The sequence below is a fragment of the Cryptomeria japonica genome, chromosome 4 (assembly GCF_030272615.1).
Source record: "Cryptomeria japonica chromosome 4, Sugi_1.0, whole genome shotgun sequence".
Lineage (NCBI taxonomy): Eukaryota > Viridiplantae > Streptophyta > Pinopsida > Cupressales > Cupressaceae > Cryptomeria > Cryptomeria japonica.
The window spans coordinates 118,202,192-118,221,175 of NC_081408.1; the positions used below are offsets into that span (position 1 = coordinate 118,202,192).

The window sequence follows — 18,984 nt, forward strand, 5'->3', positions numbered from 1 at the left end:
TCACACACCACACACGACCCTTGATAACATGTCTTGGGGTGTATGTATGTCCTAAGGTGTATATAATTATTTTCTGTGTACGTATGCATGTATGTATGTGTATGTATTTATGTATGTGTATGTATGTACATGTAGGTATGTACATGTATGTGTGTGCATGTATGTATGTATGTAGACCTATGTATGTATGTATGTATGTCCTATACTTTTATGTATGTGTATGTGTATGTTTATGTCCTAAGGTGTACATATAATTATTTTATGTGTATGTATGTATGTATATAGGTAGGTATGTATGTATGTATGTTTATGTATGTGTATGTATGTGTATGCATGTGTATGTATGTGTATGTATGTATGTATGTATGTATGTATGTATGTATGTATGTGTATATGTGTATGTATATGTATCTATGTATGTATGTATGTATGTGTATGTATTTGTGTGTATGTGTGTATTTATGTACATGTATGTGTATGTATATGTTTGTGTATGTATTTGTATGTATGTGTGTATTTGTGTACATGTATGTATTTATTTTCTAGTTTTCTAAACTAATATGATACAATAAAGACAAAAAAAATAAATTAAAAAACTATTTAAAAAAAACTAAAAAAATTATTTGCTATCAAAAATTATTTAAAAAAAAACAACATAAATTAATATCATAAAAAAAAAAGAAAATGGACTTACCACTGAAAATCTTCCGACTGGATCTCTATAGTTCTTCTCACCCTCTCGCTTAACTCCAAGCCGCTCAATGCAAAATGAGGGGCTTGGGCAGATTTTCGGGTTTATATAGCGCAACGAGTTTTTGGCCGAAACGTTTCCAGCTGGAAATCCATTGCCACGTGAGTGCTACGTGGCCACCACATTGGTCTGGCTAGAAGTGTTCCGGTCAAAAGAGTTCCGGCTGGAACCCTTCCGTCTAGAGGGTACTATTAGCGTAGAGTGCGATATAAATCCATACCATTACCCTTATCCGTCTACTATTTATTGATAACTTGGAGAAAAAGCTTGATGCACTAGTAATTCCAAAACTAACCTACTAGTATGACATTTATAGTTATATTCCTCAAAAAATATCCCTAGAAAAGATATGTTCTCATCAACAAAACCTTCTCGTTTATTTTTATAAGTAAATGAATCAACCTATTCTTAGTGATGACCCAAGTTTAATTTTTATTCTACCACATCTCAATATATTTGTAAAAAGGACAAGAAATATTTTATCTCTTTTGCTCAATAAGAGATAATGCAACTTTCACATTCAAGCTTTCTATAGCATAAAAAATAATTTGTATGATTCAATAGATTAGAGAACTTTGATTCATTTTAATCTCCTTGATTTTATGATTTTATAGTTCTTAAAATCATAGGAAAGACAGAATGTGAAATTTTAGTTTTACATTAAGATGACATTCACCATATTAGTTTTTCATAAGATTTATTTTTTGATGTATTTGTCATTATAAGATTTAGTCTTACATCATATTTATATTATATATATTTTCAATAATTAGTCTACATGTAAATAAAAAAAGAGCCAAATATTGGTCAAGATAGATTCATATTTGAACAGACAAGAACTTATGAATGCTATATAAAAAAGGATAAATAAATTCATTAACAATGAAAAATGTATTTTTTGTTTCATAAAAAAAATCACAACTATCAATTATAAGTGTGTCATTTAAAGAATAAATTGCTCATTTAAAAAAGTATTAATGTTATCATGAAAAAATATTCATATTTGTAAAACTATTGAAGTGGCAATTTGTATGCATGAGCACTCCATATTTATAGTTTTTCTTATCACAAATATAAAAGAAGAGCACAATAAATATCTTGTATTCCCCATGAAATATGAAGGATTGTCAAAAACTTATATGATAATCTAAAGTTGAATATAAGTTGTATTTTAAATAATAATCTATTTTTTATAACAACAAATAGTTTTGTTTTTGTTCAACTATTGGTCCATATGTGTTAATTTAAAGATTACAAAAAACAAGATTTTATGGTGACTGAAACATATTAAGACTATTTAGGTTGCATATATGTTTTATTTTAAATAAGAATATGATATTGTTCTAACAACAATAAGTTTTTCTTTTCTTCAACTGCAAAAGATACCAGGATTAAATTTTGGTTGAATCTTTTAAAAAAAAATTTAGGACACTATTCCCTAAACATGTTGATGTGCCGAGTTGTGTGATGAGTGAGTCCTCCAAATCTTTGTTGTGGATAGACAAAAAGATAGCTCACAATATAAAAAAGAAACAAGAATCTCAGAATATTTCATGCAACTTGCACAACAATTGTTCTTTCTCCTCTAATGAATTTTGTTTTAAGAAAAAATGTTACTTTAAAAAAACTCAAACACAATTACAAATTTAAATGGTCTTATACATGGAAATTGGAATAGATTTAGCCGAGTACCCCTATACCAATTTTTTATTTTGTTGTGGATAGACAAAAAGATAGCTCACAATATAAAAAAGAAACAAGAATCTTAGAATATTTCATGCAAGTTGCACAACAATTGATCTTTCTCCTCTAATGAATTTTGTTTTAAGAAAAAATGCTACTTTAAAAAAACTCAAATACAACTACAACTTTAAATGGTCTTATAAATGAAAATTGAAATAGATTTAGCCGAGTACCCCTATACCAATTTTTTATTGGAACTTAAATTGCATTACATGATATACCATGTGCCTGTCCACCAATTAAGTCAATTTCATGATATCGTTGCACTTATCAAGGAAAAAGTAATCTCCCTTACCTGTGCCATGTGCCTCTCCACCTACCTTTGAAGCATCTAATCTCCCCTGGTTAATCCCTCGCAATACACGATATTCTTTCTCCGCAACTACTCGCCGGGAATATCAAGTTTACGGCCCCGTATTCTGCTTTACCAAATAAGTACGATAGTATTGAGTACTATCGATAGGGCTTAATTATTACTCAGGTAAAGTTTCTGTTGATTATGGGCAGCGTAGAATCCAAATATGGATTTTGTTAGAGATCACCTTGCTTGCATTTGAGTGAGCGAGGTTTCATTTATAGAAGGAATCCTTTGGAAAGAAGAGGTAGTCGTCCCTGATGTCGTCTGAGATGTTGTTCGTCTCTCGTACTCTTCAAATCCCGAGCTCGACTTTGATTTAGATGTTGAAACGTAGCTTTTGCTATTACTTATAAAAGCAGGGTTTGAGGGATTTGTCAATGTCACTGAACTACTAGACAGCATCATAATAACATTAGACATAACTGGACGAAGTGTTGCATCAGCCTGTACGCACAAAAGCCCAACATGAATGCATCTTAAGGCTTGCTCCTGGCTGACTTGTGATGCCTTTGAGTCCACCAGATTCAGCGCATTTCCTCTATTGAATAGTTTCCATGCCTGCATCACATCAGATTAAATCATAAGAGAATTTTGTATGCCTCCTAATATTGAAAACTAACAGTTGAGGATAATGGGAAGTGATAAATCCTGTTTCATACCCATTCCAACAGGTTTTGCATATGATGTGGAAGCTCAGTATCAATGTTTTTCCTTCCACTGATGATCTCAAGGACCACCACTCCAAAACTATAAATGTCTACTTTAATTGACAACTGCCCTCGCATTGCATACTCTGGAGCCATGTAACCACTGCATTCAAATTGGAATTATTATTAATGCCTGTTTTCAAAAAATTAAAATATTTACAATGAAAAATAATTGGCTTATAAGTAAAATTATTTAGAGAAGAAATTCAGATTTGAATAGCTTAATCTTCAACAATTTTAATCTAATACAACACAAACTGCATTATTATTATGATGCTTACTATGTGCCTGCAACTCCTGTATGAATATGTGTCTCATCTTCAGGAAAAAGTTTGGCCAAACCGAAGTCAGCTATCTTTGCATTTAGTTTGTGATCAAGTAAAATATTATTTACTTTAATATCTCTATGAATAATTCGCAGCTGTGAATCCTCGTGAAGGTAGAGAAGCCCACGTGCAATTCCAATGATGATGTTACAACGCTTTTCCCAATCTAACTCTCTACCCTTCTCTGAATCTGTTATATCAATTTTTTAGAACATTTGTAACTTATTCATCTTTCGTAAATTAATAAATTAAGGTTTAATGGCAACTTACCAAAGAGGATTGTGTCCAAACTCTTGTTAGGAAAATACTCATAAACAAGAAGTCTTTCATTTCCCTCAGCACAACATCCTAGCAGCTTTGCAAGGTTTCGGTGTTGAACATTAGCCACCAGTTTCACTTCATTCATAAATTCTTTGTTTCCTTGTGCAGATTTCGCAGAAAGCTTTTTCACAGCTATCTCATTTCCATTTCTAGTTATTCCCTAAAACACAGAAAACAGATTTAGAGCTCTCCATTTAAAATGACATTAGTTTAGACCAAGATTAAACTATTGACCTACCTTGTAGACCGCACCAAAACCTCCCTGTCCAAGTTTATTTTTGTCATGAAAATTTTCTGTGGCTTCTGCTAGCATGTCTAAACTGAAGACAAATTGTTGCTCTTGCATAAGCAAGCCAGATTCCGAGGAAAAACCATGCCCCTCTGTAGTATTAGAAAATAAAGAGACAAAAACGAGTTAACCTTATAGAAAATATTACATCAAAGGCACAAGAAGGAATGACCTTAAAAATTAGAAAAGTATTCTCATGAGACACCTTGATTGTCAGCATTAGCAGTTGTTGGCCTCCCATAAATGACAGATTTAACCCTTTTTCTCAATACAGTCAGACAAAGAGCTAATGTCAGAATTATGCCTCCCACAAGACTGAGAACTATGGGTAATGTTTCTGAAGACTTTCCTGTAAAGTACAGCTCAGTAGTTATATGTTATAATTCTAGCTCTATAATGCTTTCAGAGTACTAGGTAAATGGACAGAAGATAATTTGATGGACGTTAACGAATGGTATCTCCCTTACAGCTTAACTCTGGCATCAAAGAAAGTGTTGCAAACCCAAGAATCGAAAAAAGTAGAAGAGCATAAATTTCATATACATATGTATGTATTATAGCTTCAAAGCAGGTTGTTGACTCTCCTATTAGATCTATGAAATAGAAGTTAGATGAAATGGGGAAACATTAATTGTAAAAGAACTGAGCATACTTTCTGATTTTATAAGAAAGAAAAGAAGACAATCTAATTCTTGAACATACCTTTCGATGTCGTCGAAGAAGTTCCATTAACCGTATCAAGAGAAGGGGCTACTGCGGGAGGAGAAGGGGTTACTGCAGGAGAAGGTGTTGAAGTAGCTGGAGGTGTGGAAGTATTTGTAGTGGATCCGTCAGGGGAGGGAGACGGCGACTGAGTAGAGTCAAAAAAAGGTTATGTCTCATATCTTACCTTGCAGCTTCCGTACTGAGCCTGGGCTCCTTGGTTTGAAGAACAGCAACTGTTCACATCTGTTCTTGCTTTAATCAGGCATAATCTACAATCCTGTATTGATATATCTTGCCAACACTGAACTAAACCGTATTCTATTCCTGAAGCAGAATAGCTCGCTAATCCAGCAGCGAATCCCTTATTTGCAGGGATGTAAGCCTTGTTTGACAGATTCGACAAATGGCTACTGGTTGTGGATTTAAAAGCTTCCCCGGCTATATTATTCCGGTTCCGCAGGATAATTCCATCAGTATCTAGCGTTGAAATGAAATTAGAGTTGTGATAGCGCAGGAAGCAGTCATCAAACTATATTCGCCCACCTATGTCGTTGGCGCAAAGTTCATGAATACTGTTGTTCGCTTCCACCGCACAGTTTGAGCATCTCACTGACGATATATTTCCAGTACACTGCAGCAGACCATAGACCTTATTGGGAGATTGGCCATGGGAAGATGTGTTAAAGCCTGAACTTTGAGGTGCATTAAGAAACAGATCGTTGATAACCAGATCCAAGTTTGTGGAATAAGTGCTGCCATCGGTGAAAGTTGAGGAATTGTCGCAGGTGTGCCATATGTAGGTAGATATGACTGAAGGGAAATTTATTACAAACAGCAAAAGGATAGTTGCAAGAAAAGGGGTTCCTCTCTGAGGAATAGAAGGGAAAGTGTTGTACTTCATCTTGTTCTTCCTCTATACTCTCTGATGCTAATTTGGTATCAGAGGTAGCATGTGCAATTAGAAATAAGGAGATAAGCATAACTTGTCAATAAGGAGATATGGAAGTCATAAGTTTAAATTCTATTGGAATAAGATATGTGTGTCTCCTTTGTAACATAATTAGATGCTTCTCACAAAAAATACAAAATAATCTCATATTATTATAAATCATTTGTAAACTCATATACATAATTATAGAAAAAATTAATCTATGTATCTTTGGAGAATCTCTCAGGCTTGAGTGCAAATTCAGTGCACTAGAAAATCCCACGCTAAACATAGAAAATATATGCAGAGGGGTCCATGCAATTATGCTACCGAACAAGGGTAGATCATGCCAGACTTTTCTAGCATAATACAGACAGTTGGTTGGCTGTACGTGGGTACTCCCAACCAAATACAGCCGGGTGCCCCAATGTCAACCACTACTTGCTAGACTTCCAATCAGGAAACATTTAAACCATTTCTGACGGCCCATTTCAAGGTAGGAAAGATCTCCTAAACCGTCCAGTTTCAAAGCTCATAAGAAATGAAGACCATCGCTTTATTTTTTTAATTGTATCATTAATCTTGAATTGTTTGAGCTAGAAGATCATAATTTTTATATTAAAGCTCAGTCAGACCCTACACGCTTTTTAAAAAGTGTGAAAATTGTCAAACTATAATATTTAAAGGTCGTTCAGATTACCTCAGTTGATGCTTGAAGGAACAGCCTGCTTTTTGAAAGACTTTAGTTAAATATTCAGATTCTCTTTAAATAAATTTTTATTGGACAGGAACTGGGAAAATAAATTTGAAAGGCTGTCATATTGTATATTTGTTTCTTTATCTTTCCATTTGCTCCCAATAACTTTTTATTAATGAGGACTCGACTGCAGTGGATAGATTATTTTGAAGGATGGAATCAAAATTCTAATATATCATTTTAATGGAAATAATTTAGATATTCAATATTGTAATAGTGAAGATTATATAAGTTTTATATTTTTATTTAAAATTTATTTTGATTTATTTATCATTAATATTATTATTCATGTGTGAAATAATTTAGTTTTCACAAAAAAATATATATAAATTAATTGTAGCTTAAGATTATTAGTATTTATTTTAAAGTTTTGTATAATTAAAATTTTAGTTTTATTATCATTAATATTAGATTTATGATTGTGAAATTAATCTCAAATATTGTAAATCTCAATCAAAGTATTGTCTAAGTCATTGTGAGTTAACATGAAGCATTAAATATTTGGATTACATGCTAAGATATTTTTGATTATGAGGAAAGGGTCTCACACTCAAAGTTACAACTTCAAAATAAAGAGATAAAAAAGTAACAATTAGTTGCACCGACACAAAGAAAATGAAGAAACAAAAAAAATTTAACCAAACAAAAGATAATGACCAAAAACATAGGAGACTTGTTGGCATTCATATTGTGGAGGCTCATTAGAGGGTTCCACTCATCCACCACTAGATTCAATCCTTTAATCTACTTTTCTAGGGTAGATCTCGTGTTACTTTTTTCATATTTCAAATCGTCTTTGGTTCTTTCTTATCTTGATAACACTTCTCTTCCAACCATCCATTCTTCTTGTTGAGGTCCTCTTGTATATAAGCCATGGAAGCTATAAAAAAATCTATGAGATTTTTAGTAATGGAAAGAAACTTAGCTAGATTTTCCTCAAATTGAGAAATTTTGCAATCCAAAGAACTAATTTTTTTCCATCCACATTGCCCTTCTTTTCCTTTTGAGAGCCTTTAATACCCTCCTTTTCATTGTGACCAAATCTTTTCATACTTAATGAGGTTTGTGAAGGTGAGATAGAGTTTGGCACCAAAGATGTTGAGTTGATTTCAAGTGCTTCCTCCTTAGAATATTGATAGTAGGAATCATAAATGTCTTCAGAGGATAGATCCATAAGGATTTCGTAAGTAAAACAAAACTCTTTTTCTTCAATGTTTTCGGTAGAATCCATAATAACTTCCAAGGTGTCAATTATCATGTCACAATTCTTAAAGACCTCTTGTATTTGATTTCAGTCTAAATTTCTTATTTATCCCGATCATAAATCCTCCCCAGTTACTTCCTTTTACTAATTTTTTTGTTTTCTTTTCTTACTTTTCTTGACATTTAGGGTTTCTACTTTTATTTTTCCTTACTTCCTTCCTTCTCATCAAAATAGTAATGCGATATTAGAGGCTCCCTTAAATTAAGATTGGCTTCATTGGAAACAATCCTTAGCTCCTTGACAATGCTCTTTCCTTTATTATCCTTTTCAAAATAGAGGTTTTCGAAAATGGCAACCAATTGGGGATTTGAAACCTCTAACCTACTACAAGGATTTAATAAGAAGTTTAAGTCCAATATATTGTTAATCCTTATGGGATTTTTTGCAATAGATAGAGGGTCCTAAGAATTGACATTATATCTAGGCTCTCTAATAGCAATGTTAGTCTGAACAAAAGACTAGTGAGTGCTATGTGAATTGACTTGGTAAAGAAAGTGCATTACTCCTTTAAGTAGATAGAATATCTCGATTGGTAATGGAGTGTTTTAGGGAAGGAAAAGTATAGAAAAAAAAGCTAATCATCTTACTAAATTGTTAATATAGTAATAGGGAAAAATGATAATTATGGATCACCCGAAATTGGTCTTCTAATGTGAACTATTTTATGAAGTGTCAAGTTACCTTGTCTCATGGCTTGGGGAGAACTTATTTTTTATAGCCATTCTAGGAGTGAACCATTTCTTCCCCCTTTTGAGAAAAGCTTCTATAATTTACTTTTCCCTATATTTGTGGTTTAATCTCTTCACCTTCCTTGTCCTAGCTAAATCATGTATAGCTTATATAACTTAGGTCTTTGTCATCAAGGTTGAAATTTGTTGTCCCTATCATATCTTACATGAGACCTTTTGATTGCATTTTGTCTACTTCTATTGTGGGTTTTTTTCAAAAGTATGTTTCCTTCTTGTGAAACCACGAGATAGCTTTTTCTTTCCAAGTCACCTACCATGTTAGTTTCCTTTTCCCTATTGTCATCATATAACAAGTAACTTTTATATTACAAAAGCAATCTTGTATTCTTTTTCAAAATTCCAAAACCATGATATACTAACATGGCACTCCATTGCTTCATTTTCTTTGTATCACACTTAATTTTCTTATCACAAATATACAATGGTATCAAATTTTGAAGTAGTGAATTCATGAAAAGATGCCACATGTCATCCATGAGAGAAACATATTCTTAACATAACTAAGTCTCTTATCATACTAATGAATCCCAAGCTTGTCTTAACGTTGCAAAAGACCAATGTATTGATGTGTTATCTATTTCACTAACACTCTCTTTTCATAGCTAGTGCTTCTATTATACATCCCTTTATTGGAATTGTCAATGGAGTTACAAAAGGTTTATATCTTACCTTTGATCAAACTAATTTCTAGGTGGTGACATTTCATTGGTATTAGGGTTAAATTTTATTTTACTGGCTCAAGGGTTCCTTTTCCTCTTAAGCTTGTGATATTCTGATATGCATATGTGCTAGTGTCTTTTCCACATGGCAAAACATCACAAATATTTAGTGCATTATAGGAAAATTTGGAGAAAGACTATGGTGCTCATGAATGTACAAAATTCTACCATGTGTCCAACAACAATCATATTACTTGGCTATTACAAAAGACCTCAGCATCAATAAAGGTCATGTTTCCAATCTAATACAATCATAGATATTCAACATAATTGTAATGATGTTGTAGACACCTAAAATTGTCTAGTCTAATTAAATAAATATCTTTATTTATTTAATTATTTTATCTTAATTCTTCTATTAATTGAATAAATCTTTATTTATTTAATTAATTCATTTATCTTCTTCTAGCCTTATTTCTCATTTAAATAGATACCTTTATTTATTTAAATTATCCTTTTTCCTAAATTAAATAAATATTTTATTTATTTAATTAATCCCACTTCTTCTATTAATTAAGTGAATTTTTATTTATGTAATTAATTCATTAGCCTTTTCTACCTATGACACATGTCATTCATCTCTTAATTCCTACACTACCTACCCTATCATTATTTTCTTGTTTCTTTTACCTATCCTCTAATCATAGCCGACCATTTATCTTTTACACCTCTCAATCTTATCCCTCCATTTCTTATGATGTCTTCTATATAAGGAGATTCTTCCTTCATTATCAAGCCCCCCAACGACTTTAGCACTCATGCTTTCATATGCGATCTAGCCTACTTGTAACCATATTTCCATTCTTTGTTGAGTTCTTGTGCACACATAAAATCTAAGAGAAAAGTTTCCACTTTTCACCATATACAGATGTTATACTCCCGATTGATGGATATGCACTCTTCTGATATCCTTTAAAGAAGTGCATGAGAAAAATATTTGTTTGAAATCCTTAGAGGTTGGGGTTGGGAAGGCTAATGGTACCTAATGTATTTTCCAACATTAACCTAATAAGGGAATTAGCCAAGAACCATGTACCTAAAAGGAAACAAATCTACACTAGAGATGGATCATAACCAATGTTTAAGTTAACAAGGAAACATATCTGCAAGGTTTTTAACATTGATCCAAGTGCCCAAATGCCAATCAATATGGTAGCATTCCTTGGAGAATATCAAAGACTATAATATGATTACAAGGTTAAATGGATACCAAGTCACAATAATAGGGGGAATGACAAGTTGGCAAAATTTATAGATGCTAACAAGGATTATTTTGGTTATAGTTGTAGAGGGGCAGAGGGGCAGCACCCTTGTATTAAACAAAAAGGAGAATACAAGGCCTGATTCAATAAGAGCGGTAGGGGGAAAGAATTAGGAAGAAAACCCCCTACCTTAGCTCTAGTCCCTAGACAAGAGAAACCAGCCCTGAAGGTTGGATGAGTACAACTATATACCAACCTCTTAAAGATGTAGAGGTTATAAGAAAAAAATAAAACAATCTCAAAAAGCAGAGAGATCGGAGGGCCTAGTGACAACTAGAATCAAAGAGAGTCTTCAGACGCATTAGCCGCATCTAGGACAATAGGGCATTCAGTGTGACAATTCAAATGAGCTATTGATTCTGCCTTCTCCTTAGGGAGTTAGTAATCATTTGGAAACCACTCTTCACCCAACCCAAAACCCCAGTCATTTTCATCCACCAGATCTCCATTCTCCAAGATCCCAAAGCCATCAGTCCCCACTAGATTTTCATCACAGAGAAATTTTGCCCTCCAATCCGATGTGAAACTGCTTTGTATACCAACCTCTTTCAGAAGGAAATCCATATTCCTAGAGATGATAGGCTAGGTTTCTTGGAGGGACTCGAAATCCAAGGAATTAATAATCACAAGCTTCTTCACCTCCGCTTCATTGCTAAGTGACATATAGTAATTTTGGAGAAGCGGAATTCTAAGATTGGCATCAATATTGTCCAATACAACATCTATTTCCCCCAACAGGTGCTGCTTAAACATCATTTGGGTTAGCAGTTTTGCTTTCTGCTTACTAGTCCCCATGTAGATTATCATTGCAAGAAAAAAAAGCTGGAATATTGGCATTGGCTCTGTACCTATGGTAAGCCATAAGAAATTCCTTTCCCAGAATCCTCTTTAGGCTATGGAGAATAAGAGGATGTCGAGAGAATAGGACCTCTTACAGACGTCTGTCCATGATTTCGTCTAGGAAAGCCATCTGGCGACAAGTAGCTTCAAGGAGAATTAGGGTCTCCATAACGAGTTGCCAAGAAAGGAAAGCAAATTTTGGTGGCAAGAAAGGGTATTCCATTGTTAAATAGTAAGGCATCAAACTAGAGAATACAACACCGTGCAAACAATACATATCCATTAAATACCCACAACCATGAGCTGCCAATATCCAACTAACCATCTCTCCAAAACTCCACAACTTGCTGTCGAATGACTTTAAACATCAAATGATCATAAACAAATATTGAGAGGATCCAGTCGTAACCAGATATTCATAAAGTACACTTATATTTAATAGCCATGATCCAAAAATTGGCACTAATCAATGGTGTCGGCAATGCGTCATGTCACGTTGATAAGAAGAGACCTTAACAGGTTAATAGGGTAGATAGTCAATCTCTCCACCGAGAACCATGACCATAAAGTGGAGAGGGTGAACTATAGCTACTAGGGACTAGAGCACTAGTTTGCTCCACAATTGGAAGATGCAGAAAGAACTAAAGAGCATGGAACTATCAATAGAACCAACTGAAGCACACCAACTTTCAATAGACCCAACCAGAGAGTGAGGAGAGCATGTCAACCGACCCAACAGAAAATCATCATCGGTGGATATTCAAGAAGGGTCACTAACGGCTATAGCCAATTTAACAAGTCTATCGGCTTCACCATTACCTTCTCTGTAGATATGGCTAACCCGAAATTCATCAAAGGTAGCTAGCAGCGCTAGGATCGGTTGGAGCCACTGGTTAAGGTGCCAACTAGGGATGTTATTGCAGTGGATCACATTAATGACATTTAATTAGTCTCCCTCCAAATGAATTTTCTGCACCCCTAGTTCCTTCTTTAGCTGAAGACCTCTTAGTGCCGCTCTGAATTCCGCTTCATTATTAGTAGCCACTCGAATCTTTTCGGAGATTTTTTTTATACAAAGACCCTCAGAGTCCCTTAGAATGAAACCAATACCACTATGGCCTAGATTTCTTGTAGAAACACCATCAAAGTTTACCTTGCTCCACCCAACCTCTGGCGCATCCCAAATCACCCCCACTCTTGGATTGGTTTGATCCACCAGAGTGCCGAGTACAAAAATCGGAGGGATGAGAAGGTTTGGAAGAACTAGCTTAATCTTACAATCTAGTCTGTAAACAAATTTTTCTTAAGTGTTTTGGATTGGGCCGCCACATTCAGGAGCTCAGTTAGGTGGTTCTCAATTTTCCCACAAAGAGACAGAACTCATTTCTTTACCCTAGAATATTCTGCGGTTCCTTTCTTTCCGAATTTCCCAAATTAGAAGTGATGGGAGGATGAAAAGAAAATTAAAAAAACCTGCCTTTCCTACCGATTTAGGCCATTGCAAAAACCACTTATCCATCCTTGCTGGGAAGGGACCCACGATTCTCAGTTTTTCCATGAAATGCCAACAACAATGACTGGAGAATTTGCAGTGGAGAAGAAGATGACCTATAGTCTCTTCTTGATCTAGACATAAAGGACATCTGTTGGGTCCATTGATACCAATTGAATGGAGTCTTTCTCAAGTTAAGATTTTTCTCTAGCAAGCCAACCAAGCAAAGGAGCCTGCTTTGGGAAGGAGGTGTTGATGCCAAAAAAGATTAATAGGCCAATCTTTTTTGTCTATAGCCGCTTCTTTAAGCTTGTATGTAAAGCATACATTGTATTTTCCATCGGAGGAGCCGCACCACCTAATAATATCCTTATCAGGGAAAGCAAAAATAATCCTTTTGTTAAGAATGTCAGTAAATAATTCCTTCTGAAGCTGATCCAAGTCCAACTAAGCCAAGGAGTTCCATTTCTATTTAGCAATACTATTTTCTTGGATTGGATAACCATAATCACAGATATTGTGCCCCCAGAGGTGACAAGTTTGTTCCATAACAGGTTTCATAGAGGGGTTGTGACATAGAGAAGGTTCACCAAACCAAGAGTCAAACCTAAAGGAGGCATCCCTGCCATTCCTGACATCCCAGGTAACCTGATCACTTATAATTTCCCTGTTGTTCACAATAAAATTCCAGATAGCCAAACCTCTAGGAGGGTTGTTGATAGTCAGAATCCTTTTAGGCTCCAGGGATTCCAGATATTTATGTTTTAGGAGCCTTGCCCATTTTTGCTTCCCGTCACTACAAATTTCCCAAACTAGTTTAGCACCCATTGCTAAATTGATAATTGAGATTTGGCGAATACCAGTAGCACCTGCCTTTTTTGGTTGGCAGATCTTTTTCCAAGCAATCAGGGGAAATGTACCTTTGTCATCTAAACCATTCCAAATAAAATTTCCCATTAGAGAAATCAATTCATCTTCAATTGCCTGCGGTAATCTCAGGCAAGCCATGTAAAAAACTGGTAGCGCTGAAAGGACCGACTTTATCATAGTGAGTTTCCTAGCAGAGGATAACCACTTGCCTTTTCAAGTTGCGAACTTGAATTTGCACTTATCAATGAGATGCTTCCAGTAGTTAGTTCTTTTACTACCAATGAAGAGGGGGGTTCCAAGAAACTTTCCTAGGAAATTAGCGACTTTGAGATTAAGAATCCTTGATAATGCAGCTTGCAAGTCGAGCGGAGTGTTGACAAAAAATACTTCAAATTTGTGCTAGTTGATTTTCTGACTAGAAGCCATACAGTAATCATCAAGGCAAGTTTTGATTGTTCTAGCTTCCCTCCTACAGGCCGAACCAAACAGAATGGTGTCATCAACAAACTGAAGATGAGTCATTTTTTCAACCCCTGTTACCACATTAACTCCAACCCAATGACCATCTTGTTGGAGAGCTCTTATGGATCAACCTAAAGCTTCAGCCATTATGATAAACAGAAAATGTGATAATGGATCACCTTTTCTGATTCTTCTTGTCGAAGAGAAGAAATCGTGGGATGAGCCATTAGCCAAAACAAAGAATTTGGGGGAAGAGAGACAACTCATGACCCAAGTGACCCATTACTTGTAGAAGCCAAATTTATTAAGAACATCTAATAAGAAATCCCTGTCCACCATGTAATAAGCTTTCAGGATGTCCAGTTTTAAAATCATACAGGAGTCCTTGGTCTTCCTGGCTGTGTGAAGTGTTTCATGAGCAACGATGATACCTTCCACAATGGATCTTCCAAGGGAAAAACCACTTTGTTCATATGATATGATGTGTTTAAGGAGGGGCTTCAATCTATTAGCTATGATCTTTGTTACAATCTTATGTACAGTATTGCATAGAGCAATAGACCTAAAGTCACTCATTTATTGTGGATTTTGCTTCTTTGGGATTAGAGTAAAAAAGGTATGATTGATGGGCCCTAACATAGTCATCTTCTTTCTTTATTCTTCTACTATAAGATGCAAATCTCGAGCAATGATATCCAAGAAATGAAGGAATAAAGCGGTAGGAAAGCCATCTAGGCCAGGAGTCTTATCCGGTTTCAACTGGAGGGTGGTAGTCCTTACTTCATCAATTGAAATAGGAGTCCAGAGAGCTATGTTTTGATTAACGGAAATAGTAGATGGGATTGAGTTTAGAATTCTGGCTCTTGCTTCATGGTCGACATGATGGTCACCATTCAGCAAAGAGTCAAATAATCTTACAGCTTCCTACGCAATGTCCTCATAATTCCTGACAGTGACTCCATCTAGTCTCAGAATCTCTGATATTTTGTTTCTATTTTGATTGGCAATGGCCGATAGATGGAAGAATTTGGTGTTTTTATCACCTACCTTTAACCATAACTCCCTTGATTTTTGATGCCAGTGGATTTCCTCACATTGAAGGATTTCTTTTAGATCAGCTTTGAGAGAATTTTCTTTGATAAATAGATCCTTAGTCATTCCTAAAGATGTAATAGAGTTAGTTAAGTCTGCTAGTTCAGCCTTAATTCTTAATTTCTCCATATGAATATTCTTGAAATGGCTCTTATTCCATTCTTTGATCTTGACCTTAATATACTTGAGCTTTTTATTGAGAATGAGAAATCTTGAATGATTCCCCAAAACTGGTTCATTCCACCAAGCTGTTATAAGACCATATAGTTCAGGCACTTTGAGCCACATTTTCTCAAACTGGAACAGGATGCCTCCCTCTGCTTGAGCCAAGGCAACCTCTAGATAGACCGGGTAGTGATCTGATCCGATGAGCAAGAGAATCGATGATTCTAAGGCTACATTTTGTCCTAACCACTCACCAAAAACAAGGAACTGGTCAAGCCGTTCAACAATATTAGTAAAACCCACTCTCCGGTTCGTCCATGTGAAAATTTCATTTTTCAGAACAATGTCTCAAAGGTGATTCTTCTCAAGAAAATCCAAGAAGTCCTTTTGGGACGTACTAGTCCTCTGAATACCCCCACTTTTCTCAGTGCCAGAAAGGATCACATTGAAATCCCCGGCTACCACACAACTATCATCAGTAATACTATTTATGTTGATGGATAGGAGATCCCAGAGAGCCCATTTATCACCAGCAAAAGATGATCTATACACATTGAAGAGATTGGAGTTCTCATTCCATCCAAGGATAGTGATTTAGCAATATTACCAATACTCATCTTCCCCCACAAGTGAGATATTAACATTCATGGGGTTCCAAATGATTCCCAAGCCACTGGAGGCTCCATCCGATTGCCTAAAAATCCCATTCCATTATTTCCAAACTCTCATTTTAGCATCAATCTTAGCCTTTCTCCATTTAGTTTCCTGTAGTAGCCAAATATCTCCTTTGGTGTTATCAATCTGGCGCTTAATCAAGCACCATTTGTCAAGGGAATTTATGCCCCTAACATTCCAAGATAGGAGCCTCCTAGTTCCTGGGGAAGGGCATTTCCCTTCCCTAAATTAAGTTTGGTTTGACCACTTGCAGCACTAGCTACTGCTAGCATAACTTTTTTGGACTTACACCCCCGCACACCTTTTGGCTTAAAATTTGGTTTGTCAATAGTCGAATCTGACTTTCCAAAACCGTTTGAAGTACCCTCCAATATAAACTCTGAGTCAAGTTCAAAGTCTTCCTCCCCTCCGAGGAGGAGGTTTCAATTTCACCATCTTCTAGTTCAATGCCTGTCAAGGATTAGATCTGCCCTCCCATCTCCCCTATAGTGCCAGTCTCCATACCATGAGAGTGCAAATTGCCATCTTCAATTGTTAGTTGATTCCTAGGAACAAAAGGGGAGGGTGGAAGTGAGTCCGCTAACTTGGATTCAATGTCTCCCTGTAGGGATTTGGTCTTCTCCAGAAGTGTGAGAAGATCTTGTTGGCTCTCTCTTTGACGAGAGGAGGGGGGAACTATGATCAAAGGGGTTGCCTCCATTAGTGTAACATTCTCCTTATCAAGAGTATCATTGCAAAAGGCTTCCCTGGTGTCAATGGCAATGGGAGGTTCCAGTTGCAGTTTTACCTCAATAGGATATTGCATATAGGAATAATTTCGCTGTATCATAGCCGAAACATCACAAGTAGTACCGGTATGATCCAAGGAGAAGAATTTAGGACAAATATGTAGCTGATCTTCCCTATCAATCTTTTGGATCCAGATCTTCCCTCCCCCAATAATTCTGACTTCATCGGGGATCTTGTTGATTTGATCTATGCTAATACAAATTCTGAGAAAGCTTCCCCATAGTTTATCCTCCAAGATGTCATATGCTGATTAAAAGGTACCATGGTTTTTGCATATATCCTTAATGACATCAATGTGCCAATAATTCGAGGGACAATTATACAGTCTTATCCATACCTTGTTGTCTAGCAATACATATGTTCAGGGATTGAAATTGGGCTGCCAATCAATGATGTGAACTTCAATGCCATCTAAGATGTATGGACCTTTATTTTTAGCTTGCCATTTCTCCTCATTGCTCATAAATTCATTCATATAGAGATCATTCGGGAGAATATTAATGTTAATATCCTTTCCCCACTGTGCTCTACACCAAGATTCAAAGCTGTCCTTAACCCACTTTCCACCACCCCACTTGATGAAAAGGCAAGACTCAAGCAAATTTGACCTAGCAGAGTTATTTTTATCTCATCCAAAAAGATAGTGGGTCTTGAGGTTTTCTTACCGGTTTATGAAAATGGGGTCACTGAGGGAGAGAGCCTTCTCTTCGAAAGTCAGGGCATCTTTCATGATTCGATCGTGGGTTCTCATTTTTAGGATGGAAGTTGGATCTCCAAAACCTGGCTTGGTCCGCCCTTGAGTTATCCTGCCTGAAGCGCCCATTCTGCTTTTGGAAATTACCGTGAATAGTCGGAGGAACCAAAAAAGAGTTAGTGTGAGGATTGCCTCTCTCAAGTGGCGCATCGGGAGTGTTAGGTTCAAGCGGTGGATACCAATTTCAGGGGCCCTCGGATGCGGGATGCTTAGCCTTGCGAAACCAGCCTTTGTTATTCCAAATGAAACCATTCGCCTTCCACTTATGCGGGTCAATAGGGCATTGGTTACCACTTGAATAAGGATTTCCATAGTTTAACCGCAGAATGGAGTATTTGATGCCCTAGAACCTATCTGCTTTCCGAGCATTAACCATTCTAGACAACATGCAATCTACCTGTCTCAATGGGGAAGGCAATTTCTGCTTCATTGCTCCAAGATCCAACCTTTGTAGACTAGGCACCAGAATACTCCACATTGGTAACCTTGCTCTTCTCACCAGCACCACTCCTGCTGCCATCTAGTGCCGCCATTTTGCTCCTAGTTATATTATTATAAAAAAAATTGAGGTAAATAATGGTTCGAACCAAGGATGTAACTTAATAGAAGTATTCTTACAAATAATTATCCGCTAAAAAAATTATAGTTCTTCAATACAAGTAATCAAGAATTAGAATTATTCTTACAATCAATTATCCATGAATCAAGCTAAAAAAATTTGTAGTTCTTCAGTACAGATAATCAAGAATTCTCTAGCATGTTTAATGTACATATTTTTCATTGGGTTGTCCATGTACCAGTGTTCAATCTTATGAGCCTTAACCTTATGTTGGAGCACTAATGCTAATACATTAAAGGTTAAATATGGTAGTATATTATAGAGGACCCCTCTCACATCTTTGAAATAAAATTTAGTCACTTGGAATCATATTATTTATTTGAGGCCTTAGTTATTTTTAAGAATTA

At 35.7% G+C, this 18,984-nt stretch overlaps 2 protein-coding genes across 2 annotated transcripts; both read right to left on the reverse strand.

Moving 5' to 3' along the window:
• Nucleotides 1–2,632: 2,632 nt before the first annotated feature.
• Nucleotides 2,633–4,952, reverse strand: LOC131875411 (cysteine-rich receptor-like protein kinase 44). The gene is made up of 6 exons (XM_059219601.1): nucleotides 4,701–4,952; nucleotides 4,445–4,587; nucleotides 4,156–4,366; nucleotides 3,841–4,075; nucleotides 3,512–3,662; nucleotides 2,633–3,410 (listed from the first exon to the last, which is right to left on the reverse strand). The coding sequence occupies exons 2-6, from the start codon at nucleotides 4,550–4,552 to the stop codon at nucleotides 3,033–3,035; spliced, it is 1,083 nt and encodes a 360-aa protein (XP_059075584.1). The 5' UTR covers nucleotides 4,553–4,587; nucleotides 4,701–4,952; the 3' UTR covers nucleotides 2,633–3,032.
• Nucleotides 4,690–18,551, reverse strand: LOC131874929 (cysteine-rich receptor-like protein kinase 10). The gene is made up of 5 exons (XM_059218888.1): nucleotides 18,482–18,551; nucleotides 5,774–6,010; nucleotides 5,385–5,677; nucleotides 5,198–5,345; nucleotides 4,690–4,844 (listed from the first exon to the last, which is right to left on the reverse strand). Exons 1-5 carry the CDS (start codon nucleotides 18,549–18,551, stop codon nucleotides 4,690–4,692), a joined length of 903 nt encoding a protein of 300 aa, XP_059074871.1.
• Nucleotides 18,552–18,984: the final 433 nt, after the last annotated feature.

What these genes read in the sequence shown, in the direction of transcription:
- LOC131875411 (XM_059219601.1), bottom strand. Translation starts at nt 4,552, where the DNA reads ATGCAAGAGCAACAATTTGTCTTCAGTTTAGACATGCTAGCAGAAGCC. An exon ending in GTTTTGGTGCGGTCTACAAG is followed by an intron (nt 4,367 to 4,444) that starts GTAGGTCAATAG and finishes TCTGTGTTTTAG; the next exon opens with GGAATAACTAGAAATGGAAA. An exon ending in TTTGGACACAATCCTCTTTG is followed by an intron (nt 4,076 to 4,155) that starts GTAAGTTGCCAT and finishes TTGATATAACAG; the next exon opens with ATTCAGAGAAGGGTAGAGAG.
- LOC131874929 (XM_059218888.1), bottom strand. Translation starts at nt 18,551, where the DNA reads ATGGCGGCACTAGATGGCAGCAGGAGTGGTGCTGGTGAGAAGAGCAAG. An exon ending in TGCGGTGGAAGCGAACAACA is followed by an intron (nt 5,678 to 5,773) that starts GTATTCATGAAC and finishes TTTCAACGCTAG; the next exon opens with ATACTGATGGAATTATCCTG. An exon ending in CTCAGTACGGAAGCTGCAAG is followed by an intron (nt 5,346 to 5,384) that starts GTAAGATATGAG and finishes GACTCTACTCAG; the next exon opens with TCGCCGTCTCCCTCCCCTGA.